At 39.1% G+C, this 16443-nt stretch overlaps 1 protein-coding gene across 6 annotated transcripts in view; it reads right to left on the reverse strand.

Moving 5' to 3' along the window:
• LOC141495596 (uncharacterized) overlaps positions 1–16224 on the reverse strand; it is a 58561-nt gene extending 42337 nt beyond the window's left edge. Inside the window, exons 1-2 of one of the 6 annotated variants that reach the window (XM_074197118.1) lie at positions 16134–16224; positions 13523–13608 (exon numbers count right to left, since the gene is read on the reverse strand). Coding sequence is in view for 1 of the 6 variants with exons in the window: in XM_074197116.1 (XP_074053217.1) it covers positions 1438–1597 (160 nt within the window). In the remaining 5 variants the exon portion in view is untranslated. Of the gene's footprint in view, positions 1–943; positions 1120–1437; positions 1613–1758; positions 1998–2099; positions 2211–13522; positions 13609–16133 lie in introns of those variants that run through there. The other 5 variants (XM_074197122.1, XM_074197121.1, XM_074197119.1 and 2 more) reach the window with 5 other exon arrangements.
• Between the last annotated feature and the right edge of the window lie 219 nt (positions 16225–16443).

Genomic DNA, 16443 nt, shown 5'->3' on the forward strand with positions numbered 1-16443 from the left:
CTCTGCAAGGACTCAGGCACTAAAGAAGCCCCTATCAACAAAAAACAATGGACTCCTAAATAAACCAGAAAGGCTTAACTCTGACCTACTTACCTAACTCATTTTTTTTTAAGATTTTGCAAGGCAAAGAGGTTAAGTGGCTTGCCCAAGGCCACACAGGTAGGTAATTATTAAGTGTCTGAGGCCGGATTTGAACTCAGGTACACCTGACTCCAGGGCCGGTGCTTTATTCACTATGCCACCTAGCAGCCCTTTACCTAACTCTCATTACCACATTATCTGTTACTGCCCCATTCCCACTTCCAGGCCCCACTACCAGCTTAAAAACTCACTCACTCCACAGCCTAAGGAGAACTCAACAGCTGACCCTGCTTTTGCCTCAAGCCATAATTTGTATCTTTTTGTTAATTTTTTTTGTTTTTCCAAGACAATGGAGATAAGTGAATTGCCTAAAGTCAAACGGCTAGGTTATTATTAAGTGTCTGAGGTCAAATTTGAACTCAGGTCCTCCTGACTCCAAGGCCCTTGCTCTATACACTGCACCACCTAGCCATCCCCATTTTGTTAAATTTTTAAAAAATTATCATACATTTAATAAACAGGTCATTGAAAACACAGTGAAAAAAGGATATGTATTTAGTTATGAATTTGTATTTTGTTTTATTTCTTTAGGTCTTTGCAAGGCAATGAATGGATAGAGCACCGGCCCTGGAGTCAGGTGTACCTGAGTTCAAATTCGATCTCAGACACTTAATAATTACCTAGCTGTGTGGCCTTGGGCAAGCCACTTAACTGCATTTGCCTTGCAAAATCCTAAAAAAAATTTTTTTTTTAGAGATTGTGCAGTTCCGCATTGAATGCCTTCATCTGAGAGCTCTGCTAAGAGCAAGGCAAGGGAAGCAGCTCCAAGGAAAGGTGACATCCCTAAGTTTAGAGTACCCACCCCAGGTGTTCACAAGGATTATCTGTGGTAGAGACGATATCTGTTCAACCAGTTGGACACACTGTAGTTGGAAGAACTAACCCACCAATCAGATCTTGGGTCTGCCTCAGACAGAACCAGTCCCCAGAAGAATGAATAAGGCCTGTTCCAGACTCTACGTGATCCTCACAGCAACTCTGGGAAGAAGTTGTTATTATTATTATTATTCACATTCGATAGATGCAGAAATTGAGGCAAACCAAGACTCAATGGGCTCAGTTTGACTCCCGGCTTGGGACTATTTATATGTAAAAGGCTTAGGCACGGGGGGGGGGGGGGGGGGGGGGGCTTCTTCATGATGAAATCCCTTCCTTCCCCAGGTTCAACCACGTATGCGCCTGGCATGCACGAGACGCCTGACAAGTGCCCGACCAAGAAGGAACCTGGACCACAAGTTCCCGACACGACATTCTGCACAGGTGGCTTCCCAGGGGGCAGGATGCCCGGGCACTTACGGGTGCCTCCTCCGGAAGGGGCTTCTCCTGTCCGGCTCCAAGGGCTGCCTTTGCCAGCAGGCCCTCCCCTCCCCCACCCCGGAAGGGCAGGCCCGTTTGGGTGAGTTTTTCCCCCTTTTGTCTCCGTATCCCCCCACGACGCCCTTGCATCCTCGGGCATCCCATTATTACGGAAGGCTGACACCACAGTTTGCGAGGACTCGGGGTAGGGGGCGAGGTGGGCACCCTTCGCAGTTAAAGGGGCGGCCCCGGTGGGGGGGCGCCTCGGGCCGCTTCCCCACCCCCACCCCCACGCCGGCCCGGTGCCAGGGCGCTCCTCACCCCTTGGCCCGGCTTCTCCGATCGCCGCCGGATGTCGGGCGCCCCTGTCCTGGCCTAGCCACTGCCTCCTCCACTGTTGCTTCTTCTCCGGCCCCGGCGGGGACCCCTCTTTCCGCGCTGCTAGCACCTTCCAAATAGCTTTGCCACAACACTCCGAAACTTTCAATTCCCGCGGCACCGGCGGACTTCCGCCATAACCGTCACTTCCGGGAGGGGCGTGGCCTGCCCGGGGTCAGGGGCGCGACCTGACGGGGGTCAGGGGCGTGGCCTGCCCGGGGTCAGGGCGCGCGCTCGGGACTCCGCCCACTCGCGAGGTAGGTGGGGCCCGGAGAGTTACTCACTCTCCCCGGCTCGAGGCTCCCTGGGGCTATTTCGGATCCTGGCGTAGGCGGACGGGATGGGCTCCGAGGCGGCGGGCGTCTTGTCTCCGGGGCGGCCATTTTACATTTGGGTAGGGAGGGCTTCCTCCTTCCCTTCGGCTCCCAGCGTGCTCCGCGAAGTCGGCCCCGAGGGATGGGATCGGCGGGGAGGGACCGGACCGCGCCGGCCTGGGTGGGCGGGCCCACGAGGGTGTGGCCTTTACGGAGGAGAGGGCCGGGCACGTGGCCAACGGGGCGGGGAAACACCCTTCCCCTCCCCCAGGCCCCCAGCGGAGCCCTTGGTTATCCCATTAATGCAATTAATGCTTCATAATTAATCTATTCTCTCACTCTCTCTTTTTTTTTTTTGCAAGGCAATGGGAGGCCGAATTTGAACTCCAGGGCTGGTGCTCCGTCCACTGCACCACCTAGCTGCCCTAATCCATTCTTTTTGAACTAGCCTTATTTTCACACTAACCTCCCTCCCACTGCCCCCCCACTTCCATCTCATTGTTCTTGGGGTCCATATTCCCCCATTATAGTCTCAAAAGTTATGGAAGCCACTTGAAACCTCCCCATACTTAGAGGCTACTGACTATCTTATAGATATCACAAACTCCCCTTGCAAGCCCCTTTTAACTGCTCCCATTGACATATCCCTAGTTAAGTCATCTTTTTTTTCAAACATTTTATTTATTTTGAGTTTTACAATTTTTCCCCTAATCTTCCTTCCCTCCCCCACCACAGAAACCAATTTGCCAGTCTTTACATGGTTTCCATAGTATACACTGATCCAAATTGAGTGTGATGAGAGAGAAATCCTATCCTCAAGGAAGAAACATTAAGTGTAAGAGATAGCGAGATTAGACAATAAGTTTTTTTTTTTCTAAATTAAAGGTAATAATCTTTGGTCTTTGTTCAAACTCCACAGTTCTTTCTCTGGATACAGATGGTCTTCTTCATTGCAGACAGCCCCAGATTGTGCCTGATTCTTGCACTGATGGAATGAGGGAGTCCTTCAAGGTTGATCATCACTCCCATGTTGCTGTTAGGGTGTACAGTGTTTTTCTGGTTCTGCTCATCTCACTCAGCATCAGCTCATGCAAATCCCTCCAGGCTTCCCTGAATTCCTGTCCCTCTTGGTTTCTAATAGAACAGTGTTCCATGACATACATATACCACAGTTTGCTAAGCCATTCTCTAGTTGAAGCACATTCACTTGATTTACAATTCTTTGCCACTACAAACAGGGCTGCTAGAAATATATTCTGTACAAGTGATGTTTTTACTCTTTTTCATCATCTCTTCAGGGTATAGACCCAGTAGTGGTATTGCTGGATCAAAGGGTATGCACATTATTGTTGCCCTTTAGGTGTAGTTCCAAATTGCTTTCCAGAAAGGTTGGATGAGTTCACAGCTCCACCAACAATGTAATAGTGTCCCAGATTTCCCACAACCGTTCCAACAATGATCATTATCCTTTCTGGTCATATTGGCCAGTCTGAGAGGTGTGAGGTGGTACCCCGGAGATGCTTTAGTTTGCATTTCTCTAATAAGTAATGATTTAGAACAATTTTTCATATGACTATGGATTGCTTTGATCTTCTCATCTGTAAATTGCCTTTGCATATCCTTTGACCATTTGTCAATTGGGGAATGGCTTTTTTTTTAAATTTGTAGTTAAGTCATCTTTAAGGTACAGTCTCCTTTTGGGAAGCCAGCTCATTCTTGGGGAGCATATAAACTCTCAAAAACTTTGGATCCCCTAGGATCAGCTACATTATAATTCCTTGTAATTGCCCTTTACTTTCCTCCCATGCCCCTGACTTTATTTCCTGGGATCAGCCTTTATTTTCTCTCTTTCAACTTCTACTAATCCCTCTAATACATACTTTTTTTTAATCTCAAATACTTCTGGGTCAAGAGCTGTTTTTTCTGAATACAATCATGCATTCTAAAACTCAAGACTAGATTACTACACTTGCAACATTTTTCCTTTATCATTGATGATGTTTTTTTCCTTCATTCTCAAAGAAGACCATGACATCAGGGAGGTGATGCCATGACAAGCACAAGAGTTGGATATGAGTGAGGGGAGCTGTGCTAAGTCACAGCCTTACTTTCTTCTCCAGGGCCATCTGGGTCCAGTGGTCAGATATGGATCAGGATAACTGGAGATGGCTCTGGATGAGAGGCAATCAGGGTTAAGTGACTTGCCCAAGGTCATACAACTAGTAAGAGTCAAGTGTCTGAGGCCGGATTCGAACTTCTGTCCTCCTGATTCTAAGGCTAGCGTCGTGTCCACCACACCACCTAGCTGACCTTCTCTGAAGGGAACTGGGCAATGGCATCTGTGATCCTCTCAGAGAGAGGGACTGAAAAGATACTGGCAAGGCCAGAGGGTAGTATTTGGGGGAAGAACTGACACTGGAAGGCAATTTTCGTTAGGCCCCATGTGGTTTTTCTTCCCTGTTCTTACTTTCTCACCATTGTCCTTCATCACTAGAGAGACTTGAATCTCTGTCTTGCTCCCTATTTTGTTAGGGGGAGGCCTCAGGCCTGGGCACACAACCTTGGATCTTGAGGTGGGCCAGCCTAATGAACCATTCTATCTAACAAACATCAAGGGTCTACCGTGTACTCAAGAACTCTATGTTCAAATGATGCTATTTGGGGTTTTCTTGACAGAGATACTGGAGTGGTTTGCCATGTTACAGGGTTAAATGATTCTGGGAAACACATATAATAGACCTTAGAGTTTAGTCAAGTCAACAAGTATTAAGTGAATCCCATGTTAAATTCTGGGGATATAAAAAAAAAAACTGAAAACCAAAAGAAATTAACCCCCCAAAATAGAGAATTCCTCTTTCAAGGAGCTCCTGTCTTATGAGGGAGACTGTATATAAGCTGTTATATGCAAATAAGATACAGACAGAATACATTAGGTTAATAGCAAAAGGAAGACTCTTGGACAAAGGATGATTGGAGAAAGTAGGATTTTGATTGAGTCTGGAAGGTAGCTGTGGAGAAGAGATAAAGGGGGAGAAAATCACAAGTGTAAGAGGCGGCCAGTGGAAATGCACAGTGAGTGGAATGTTAAGAAAAATCTGAGCCTGGGACATCATAGGCCTAGGGAATTGCATGACTTCATCCCTATTGGGAATTCAGGATTCACCAATTCCATAGGCTACAAAAATCTTGTGGAGTACTGGGTGGCTAAGTAACTCTTACTCAAAATTACACAATTACTATATGTGAAAGATATAACTTAAATCTAGGCCTCCCTTGCCCCCAAAAGTTACCTAATGGAATATGTTTATAATTACCAAAATCAAAATAAGATACATACAACATAGCTTCTTAAATAAAGCATTAAGCATTAAGTTACTAGCTAGTTGGAAACCATCATATATTTTAAGTACAAAATTAAATAATACATGTTATAAGCTCACAAATAGACCACATAATCACAATAAAATATGCTGCAAAGATAGCTTCCTTATATTTGTTTCAAGGTGCTTAATAAATGTTTTTTTGATTACTGCAGAAATATTTGATCCAGGAGAGCAAAATATAGCTCTAAAAACTGTTCCAGTGAAGTTGAGCCCATGTATATGTCAAGATTACTTGATACATACAAATAGAATGATAGTTTTGTTCAACATTGCTATGACAGTCTTGGAGATATAGCTTACAATGGTACTATTGTGGTGAGCACCAAGTACAAATGGGAGAGGGATTTTTATATATGATGAGATCCTCCAACTATTGTTTGAGGTTATTGTGCTGCTTGATTTGAGTACTGGAATATTTTAAAGATTCTTCAAAATTCCATTGTCATACAAAAAGAGTATGTAGTCTGCTCAGAAAAAAATGGATAAAGACATTGTGCAGGCAAAGAAGAAATGAAAAAAGAAACTGGATTTGTAACCAGAGGATCTGGGTTCAAATTTTTACTATGTTACTTACTCCCTTGTAAGACTGTGGTCAAGTGACTTCATGACTCTAGACCTCAGGTTCCTCATCTATAAAATGAGGTAACTGAACTAACCTGTAATGCCCTTTATTTCTCTGAATTATATAGTTTACGGAAAACCTATTGAGGGAGGTAGCCCATCAGTGTCTTGATAGGCACTATAGACAATGATTTGGGCCCAGAATTCAACTGGAGAAAATGGGTTAGCAATATAGTACTCTTTCAAAGATCCCAAGATGTCCCTTATTTTCAGTGTCCACCCATTTTGTGTTTTCTCAGGGAAGGTACATGAATTCACCTGAAACTGCTCTCTTCAAATTTACCAGTGATTTTTTTTTTTTTAGGATTTTGCAAGGCAAATGGGGTTAAGTAGTTTGCCCAAGGTCACACAGCTAGGTAATTATTAAGTGTCTGAGGTTGGATTTGAACTGAGGTACTCCTGATTCCAGGGCCAGTGCTCTATCCACTGTGCCACCTATATGCCCCGATTTCTTTTTTTAAAAAAAAAAACATTTATTTTTGAATTTTACATTTTTTCCCCTAATCGTGCCCCCCCCCCCATAGAAGGCAGTTGGTTAGTTTTTTTATATTGTTTCCAATGCTATACATTGATCTAAATTGAGAAAAATCATAACCAGTGATTTCTTAATTGCAAAATCTAAAAGTCACATAAGTCGGGGACTAGTTGGTGTAGTGTATAGAACACCAGCCCTGGAGTCAGGAGTATCTGAGTTCAAAATCCAACCTCAGACACTTAATAATTACCTAGCTGTGTGGCCTTGGGCAAGCCACTTAACTCCATTTGCCTTGCAAAAATCTAAAAGAAAAAGTCACATAAGTCAACAAGTACTTAAGTACAAATCAATTAAGTCCTTCACACCAGGACTTCTAAGTAAGCCCTGGAGATACAAAGAAAAGTAAAAACAGCCCAAAGGAGCTATCAATCTAATGGGGGGGGGGGGCGCGGAGACAGCATATAAACACCTATGTCCAATTCAGGATAAATTGGAGGTAAATTTCAGAGGGAAGGCTATTATATTACCAGGATTCAGGAAAGACTACTTTCAGTAGGTAGAATTTTAGCTGAGACATGAAGGAATGAAACCGGGGAATCCAGGACGTAAAGATGAAGGAGAGAATTCCAGGCATTATCTGTTCCCTGTGGTTCCCTAAGGTTTATAGTCCTAATTTAAATAAATGGTAGATAAAAATAAGATTTACACCTTTTTTTCTCCCTCTTCTCTTATTCCTCTATTTAGCATTAGATGGCGCTGAATATCCATGAATTTTTCCAGTTGTCTCCTAAATCTTAGGGGAAATTGAATATTCTAAGTATGAATCAATACTCAATTTTCATGGGGATAATTTTCCTAGAAAACAGTGCAGAATGTAAAAAACATGAATGTTAATATGTTGAACTTTTGGGAATTAGGGGGTTAGGTTCCCAAGACCACCAAAAACTGTAATCTTTTGTTAGAGAGTGCTGAAAATACAATTTTCTCCATACAATTCTGTATAACACAGCATTGATTTTGATAATATGCACTTTTCCTAATACAATAACCATGAAATAATCCATAAAATGCAGGGGAGAGAAAAGACAACTCTGTATGAGAAAGTGATGTCAGAAGAACTCCAGCTTAAAAAAAAGGGTAAGGCATAACACCTGCTATCTCTAATCTTTTTGCTCTACAGTTGACCTGTTCCCCCATGAAAAACATATATTTAAGGCTGAGTCCTCTGTCTTTGTTTGAGCTCAGAATTCTAACCTGGGGTGGCTGGGCATAGTCTGCCAGTAATGTGCAAGTAATGCAGAGAATGAAAATGAGGTTACTAATAAAATCATGTGAATGCTCGAAGACTCAAAAGTTAAACAGGAATGTTAAGGATTGACGTTTCTTTATTTGGCCAAATAGGTAGTTTGTGTAGTTTCAAATATTAATCTAATTTTCCTTAGTTTTCTTAGAATTCTCTTGCCTCATGTCCTCCTTTCTTGAATTAGATTGCTTAAAAGGCTTTTGAAAAAAAAAGCATCTAAGATACGAATTTCCAAAATTTGGGGACAAAAGGACCTAATTTATGATAGTATAGATAACCCAAAGTAAACAATTGACCTAATATGAAGTTGATCTATTTTTTAAAAATACAGTAATGTAAAAAGTAGCAGAAAATAGTTTGAGGGATTTAAAAAAATTAGTAGCTATAAAAATGATTTATTTATATGTTTTTTGAGAAATGTATATTTTGTACAATATATTACTAAATGTATTTATATAGAATGTGTTTATTAATATATTTCATAAAATATGCATGTTTCAAAAAATTTATTTCAGAAAATACATTTTAATGCCCTCAGTTAAAATAAAGTTGTGTTTTGTTTTTGTTTTTTTTTTTAGTTTTTGCAAGGCAAGGGGTTAAGTGGCTTGCCCAAGGCCATACAGCTAGGTAATTATTAAGTGTCTGAGGTCGGATTTGAACTCAGATACTCCTGACTCCAGGGCTAGTGCTCTATCCACTGCTCCACCTAGCCACCCCCTAAAATAAGTTTGGGTGTTTTTTGGTACTATGGATGGATTTATTTCTCAAGATTTGAGTGCAAACTTTAAAAATACAACAAAACTTTCCATTAGGAACACCACACCCAATAATGGTTTTGCAGTCATGCATTTTAACAGAAAATACAAATAGATGCATATTTGAAAATTAAACATTTCCCCTTAAACCAAGAAAACAACACAATCCTCTCTGTCCCTATTTTTCTAATTCAGAATCATGTTACATATTCTACGGAGACAATATCAACTAAGTAATCTAACCCTTCTCAGTGATCAAAGGAATGAACACTGACTTTGTGAACCATTTAATTATATTTGGTCTCTGGAAAAATATGCAATTATACTTTCACATATGACGAAGGTCATGACAATAAACAGTAGAAACTGAGGCAAGACCAGATATTTCAAGTATAGAAAGCAAATATCACTAAGGTTCAGTTTAGAATCATGTTTATGGAATTGGGTTTTGTTATTTTAAATTATAGCTTTTTGTGAAATGGCTGACACAAAAATCACCAGTAAGCAATTTAAACAAGTATAAAAATGCGTGGGGTCAATCTCTAAGATCAAATCTCTGAAAAGCCACTATTCATATGGAAAAAGATTTTTCTGTGTATGTAAACAAATACATATTTAGATTAAAAAAGTGGGGTGTAAAATAAGTTTTAAAAAACATTTTATCATCAATAATTTATTGTATTTAATACAATTTAAAATCACCTTTCACAGTTTACTATTAATTTATTTGTTTTAAAGTTAGAAATATCCTTATCACCTTGCTTAGCTTTCCCAATAAACAAATGCTACATACCTATAAAGCATGAATAAATCAGGGAGGTTGCCTGTATTCTGAGGGAATGAAACATCTTATTAAGGGGGATTTAATATAGGAACTAAGAAAAACATTTTATCAAGATTGTAAAAGGCAAAAACACTCTCTAGAGAATTTGTAGAATCTGGATGTTTTAAAGAATGGATTTAGTAGCTATATTGCTATCTTGATTTAGGTTTCTGGAGGCAGGGTGATGAATGAAATAATCTCTTGAAATTTCTTTCAGTTTTAGCTTTTTCTATACATAGATATTAGTTGTATCTCAAGAAGAAACTGACATGCTAGTCTGCTAATTCTGAATCATACATCTGTATTGGAGAAACTTCATGCAGCCCAAATTGAATATAGTAATTCCAATAAAGATGTTTGATTTGTGAGAAAGAATTGAACCTAAATTTGAGGATTGTATGGTTTCAATCCACTGACGTATGAAGTCAATATGAAATGTTCCTCCAACCGCAATAGCAATGCCTTAAAGTAATCAGACCATTAAAATGTCCATTTGAAAAAATGTTCACATGTTCCATTTATATTTACTGCTGCTGTGCTCCATTACAAGTCGAAGGCCTCTTTGTGGCCGATGAAAAGCTGAAGGTAGGTCAATTGACTGGAAAGAACTCTGTGAATTGAAACATACAATTCCATGTGGGCAAGTGTTAATCCGCCAGTCCACTGAACCTAAACAAGGCATTGTAGATCTCTCTCTCTAAAGCAGAGTCATGGGAACTAACTGAAAGCAGTTGGCTGGGGTTTGGGCACAGTTATAGTATTTATATCTCTGCTGCCTTCCTTTTTTTCTTTTTAGTTTTTGCAAGGCAATGGGATTAAGTGACTTGCCCAAAGTCACTCAGCTAGGTAATTATTAAATGTCTGATCCTGGAATTGAACTCACTTCTTCCTGACTCCAGGACCAGTGTTCTATCCACTGTCGCTTAGCTGCCCCTTTGTTTACTTTTTTTTTTTTTTGGTTACTGCCTTCCTTTTCAGTTTGTGTTTCCTACTACATTTTGGTTTGCAAATTACATTTATTGTCAGTGTTTAGAAGGGAAATTTTTTTTTAACAGACAGATATTCAGATATTCAGTTTCCTTAGGATGATGTGGTTAGGATGGAGAAACTGAAATACAATAACATTATGAGAAGGAATTATTCTCAATTTATTTTCCTTTTTTTTTAAAAAATTATATTTATTTAAGGCAATGGGGTTTGAATAACTTGCCCTTGGTCACATACTTAGGCAATTATTAAGTGTCTAAGGTTGGATTTGAACTCAGGTCCTCCTGGCTCTAGGGCTGGTACTCTATCCACTGTGTCACCTAGCTGTTCCTCTCAATTCATTTTCAAATTTGTTAGAAGCAGGAAAATCCTTAAAACTGAATGAAAATATTTCTTCCTATGAAATCGACATCTTTAAAATGTAGATATTCAGATTTTGAATTGGTCTTGACCTGTATCCAATCTGACTCACTAAAATTGATAATTATAATAACTGTGCAGTAACTAAATATTTTAAATTCCTAAGTCTCCTTAAGTTTTTCATGCATTAATTTACTCCATACAATATTTTCTATTTTCCTTCACTGAAACTCATATAGCAAAGAAAGCAAGGAATCTTATTTTCTCTCCATTATTTCAGGTAAAGGCAAGGCTGCAGCACTAAGTTAAGTTTCAATGACTCAGAAAATGGGGGACAGTAAGGGGAAAGAGGAAGAGAAATCCCTTTATTCAATATTATTATACTATGAGTGGATAGATATGACACAATATTATGTAAAGTATGTTTTCTGAAACTTTTACTCAAAAGATATTTGTTGATGTACTATTTTGTTTTTCCATTTTAGTGGCATATTGCTTCATAAAATCATTTGCTTTGTCCTGGCTGGCAAAGTGGGAAGATTTAAGGCTGTGGGAAAGGGGTTATATCATGTGTTTTCTTATCTGTATCATATAGTTCTTGGAAAAGCCTTCTATTTTGGAGAAAGGGGTAAAAATAGTGAGGGATCTGGGCATCTATATGTTATTAGGGCCACGGATTAAGAATAATAGAAGAGCAGTTATAGGAAATGAAGATTTCTCTGAATAGTTAACATTTTGTCAGCAAAGGAAGCCAGAAGCTCTGACTGGAAGTTTGTGATCAGAGACTTCCAGAATCTGATATTGTAAAAGAACTCAGTGACCACCTAGTCCAACTCCTATGCCATCCTAAACAAATGGTTATCCGGTTTTTGAAGATCTACAGTGAGCAGGAATGTGGGAATCTTTTCCATCTTTAAATATCTCTAATGGTTAGGAAGATTTGTATTAAAGTAAGAGGGTCCCACTCTCTGAGTGGCAGTTCTTTTTATCTTCCTTAGGGCTCTCTTATTCACTGAAAGGTTTGAGGAGTCCCTACCAATTGTGTTCTTCCCATTCTTAGGGGCCAGTGATTATTACTTCAGTTTCATAACTTCTTTATGTTGGATTAATTTCTACAAAGGAATATTTACTTCAAAGATGACAATGATGTTTGCTCTTTGTTCTTGAAGAAGACCATGACTTCAGGGAGGTGTCACCATGATTTGCAAGTGAATTGGATTGGAGTGAGGATTTGTACAAAACCATCAGTCTCATTTTCTTCTCCAGAGCCATCTGAGTCCAGTGGTCAGAACGACTGGAGATGACCCTGGATTGGAGTCAATCAGGGTAAAGTGACTTGCCCAAGACCACTCTACTAGTAAGTGTCAAACATTTCATGTCCTCCTGACTCCAAGACTGTTTCTTTCTGTGCTCTTTCCATTGAACCACCTAGCTGTCTCATTGCTGTTCAAAGATACAGCAATAATAAGCATATGATGTTCCCTTTACAACTCAGCATTTGGGGAGAGGTGTCCTACAAAGCATTAGTCCCACATCAAATTCAAGACTAATGCCTGCATTACCAGCTTCTGCCCAGCTGGAGTCTTGATCTGTGTGTTGTCACCATTGGGCTGCCTGCTAAACTTGACTGGGATTAATGGCCTTTCAGATTACCATGGCTCACACTCAGGCTGGATTGCAGACCTTACTTCCTATGTCTAGAACGAAAAGAATGAACAAAAAGTCCAAAGTCCTAGGAGGAAGGAAGCAGCTGTCAAGTCTCCCCCCCACCCCCAGAGCATGGTGTGAGTGAAGGGGTTCTTCACCTTCAAATGTAAAATGACCTTGTCAGGTGTTGAGTCAGACTATTTCAAGTGTATCTCCAGCTATACAGTATATGGGAAAATGTTACTCCTAGCTATGTGGTAGACCAGAGCAGAAAAGTCTTCCAAAAGCAGCCCAATAGCATCCTCACACAGCCAGATCCATTTTAGGTCATCTATGTATTGAGCCCCCATTACACATACTTTAACTTTAAATTTGTCCCCTTGCAACTTTTACCAACTGCTTTTGGTTTTCCCCAGAGGAACCTGAGCAAACAAATCTAATCCCTCCTCTTCAACATGTCCCTCTGAAGTTTTCTTTTCTCTAGTATAGACATCCTCATTTTCTTTGGCTAGGCCTCACACAGTATAATCTCAAGGATCTTCCCCATCCTGGTGGTCTATCTAGATTCTAGATAATCCTTTGATTATTAAATGGCTTCCTAATTGACCAAAGAAGTTCTGAATTCAATGGGATAATTGTCTTCCTTGTCCTGGGCTGGAAAGAACCTGAGAGATCATTTAATCCAGCATCCTTAACCTTTTAGTTAAGAAAATTAAAATCCAGGGAGGTTAAATATTAATGGATTGATTGTTGTCATAAAATTATCATTCTAAGGTAGTTTTTACATTAAAATATAATCCCTTAAGGTCATCATTTCTTAATTTTTGCCTCTGATTGGTCCCTCTCACCTATAATATGGTTATCAATCCATACCAATCCAATACCAAAAGTACATAGCCAAGTTCAGAAAACAAGTGAGAGTGGAAGGAGGGCTACAAGTTTTGGGTAGATTTTTACAGAATGGAGCAAACTAAAATACGGAGTTAAATATAAATTAAAAAATATATTAACATCCAGTCAGGATCACAACCACACGTACCTCAGATACATGAAATACTTCTATCAGTGGCCTGATCGTTGGCTCCGTTTTTGCCCTGGGTTCCAACTGTTTTTGCTTTCCCTTTCCTAGGAAAAAAGTGTTTTTAGTTCTTTCATGCTCCCACACTTCTTTAGTTCATGATATTGTTTATTATTGCTTTTAGAGGGCTTGGTAGTCCAATATACAAGCCATGTTTTATTAAATAAGAAGAAAATAGTATAAGATATAAAAATCTATGCCCATTGTTTCAACTGCTCCCACACTTTAGTGAAACAGTGATCTCTTGGATTTTATACTTGATGCTTAGTAGAGACTTGTTAATGAGTTCTCCCCCCCCTTTGTCTATCAGACACTTCAGTCTGACTGTCAGTTTTATTCACCCCTTGTGGAATAATTTGACTAGCTGAGACAACTTGTATTCCTGTGGCATGATTTGGCTGCTAGCACTTTTTTTTGCCTTTAGCTGAGAGGATGTCTTTTGACCCCTTCATAGCACTGATTCGTAACTTCCTTGAGAATCTTATGCTGTCTGTACTCTCTTGCTCTAGCCTTCAAGGGCTGAGGTTTCCTTTAGCATTAAAGCAGGAACAAAACCAGTCCTACTCTCCAGGAATTGAACTCTTGTGGTTACCCTTCTGAAAAGCAAACCAAATGTGGAGATTGGCTCATCTGGATTTCTTCAACAGCAAATGAATATACAGACTTTGCTTTTTAATGGTCATGTCTGCCCTCTCTTCTTTTTAAGTAGAGGATTTGAGAAGCTTATATATGCACTTGACTGAAAAGTTGGATCCATTTACCTACCTCAGGGAGTGACAGCCAAGCATTAAAATATCAGAGGTCATTTAATTTAACCTAAATTTGAATTATTATCCTAGGGACTGTATAAGATGAAAATAAAAGAGTACTGGAATTAGTTCTCCTTTGTAGGTACACATCACTTAATGATCTTGTTTTCTGTAGTTAACCCCCAACTTTGGTTTCTACCCTTTTATCTATCTGCAGGGTGTCCCTGATGTTCCATTGACAAGAAATATTATCAAGGATATTGTCCTAAAGACTGCTTTGGAGTCTTGTCTTTTTTTTTTTTAAAACGTGAATGGAATATTCCCTCTTAAGAGTAAATATTCCTAGTGAAGTCCTCTCAGGGTTAAAAATCATTAAAACAAAGAAAGACTATTACTCTTAGACTATTCTTGGAAGAAAGAGGGAGAGAGACCTTGCATTCCAAACCAGACATGCTTCCTGATTCTGTTAGGGAGGGAAATAGTGGAATACTTCCAGAGAAGAGAACTTGCATTTTTAGTTAGCCACCTATTTGATGATAGACTGAGAGAACAGTAGTCTGCCTTCTCTTATTTGATAAGTACTAAGAAGACCTCATACTCAGACATTAATTCATTTAACTAGACAACCAAAGGTCATTAGAAATCTTCTGATACCCTCACCATCTGAATGGTGAGGTAATTTTTATTCTTCTCTTTGTTACCAGGTAGATTTTTCCCGTAAAGATTGTAACTCTAAAAACCTTAACCAATCAGGTTGGAAGAGAGCAGCCTAGGGATGGGGGGAATCGTGCTAGGCCATATATTCTTGCTTGACTGTTACCTCAGGGCAGTTCCTTGATCTTCCCTACCTTTGTGAAACTTGGAGTGTGCCTTTTTCTCTACAAAAGCCAAAATAAACTTTCTTTTTGCTCAGAGGAGTCTCTATATTTTTTAAGTGGATTTTTAATCCCACAGAAATGGTTTTGAATTTGGGGATTAGATACATTTAGGGCTCAAATGCACTGTTATTTCATCTTTTATTTAAAAATATATGGCAGGCAATAAGGTGTCATACAGATTTTCTACTTTAAGAAAACCTGACACAAAAAACCCTAAATTTATGAAATAAATGAAGTTATATTTTACGTTACAGAAGAATTTGGGTCACTGTTCATTTACATATAAACTCTCCTAGTATATTTAAAATATAATTAAGTTTTATAAAAATTGCATTATACCCAATTTTTTAGGACATGTCTTTTAAATAAAGCAAGTACTCTTCTATACATTTATACTAAATAACATAAAATATCTTCCAACAATGTTCCACTCCAGTGCCTCAAATTGAGATAGAGGTGACCTTGGGGTTGTAAAGGCTATAATAATGGACCCTAGGTTGTGTCAGTTATATAAAGGTTTTGGGGACAGACTCTGTGACAGACTATGTATTTCCTTTGCAAGGGCCCAGTGACAAATCACAGATCCTTGAAGCACAGGAGTAATCTAAAAATGTTTCCCTAAAATGGAGGGGAAAAAAATCTACTACTTTTACTCCAAGTGAAAGAGATATGAGTGATTTGAGATGAATGACAGTCAACATTTTGTCTATCAAAATTATTTTTGTGATTCATGTTATACTGTGAATTTTTAATGGAAGTAAAAAAATAAGGTTGCTAAGCACTAAAGTATAGTTATTTAACCATTAAACAAACATGTTTTAGGGATGATAATATTGTTACCTTTACACACATACATATGTAAAAATATATATGCACATTATTGCCTTATTGTTTTCCTGTTTCATATATAAACTGTCTGTCTAACCTATACAAATCAATACTAACCTGTGCATCCTTCATTCCTGACCTTTATCTTTACTTTGGCTTCTATTTGACCATCTTTCTTTCATCCAAGAAACATAATCTTCTCTATTGCTTAATCTATTTTGCTATAGGAATACAAAAATTCTATTTTTTTCAGCTCTGTGACATCTTATGATGTAATAAGCTCAGAACTGTGATGTTATTGTACAATTAGGTAAAGGAGAAATTGGAATCTTTCCTAGTGAAAAGGAAAAGCCTAGGGCTTAAGAAGTCTTAAGAAGAACTACTAGATATAAGTGAAAGTGCTTATCTAATAACCAGTATTTCCATT

Source organism: Macrotis lagotis, chromosome 8 (assembly GCF_037893015.1).
Source record: "Macrotis lagotis isolate mMagLag1 chromosome 8, bilby.v1.9.chrom.fasta, whole genome shotgun sequence".
NCBI classification, from domain to species: Eukaryota; Metazoa; Chordata; class Mammalia; order Peramelemorphia; family Peramelidae; genus Macrotis; species Macrotis lagotis.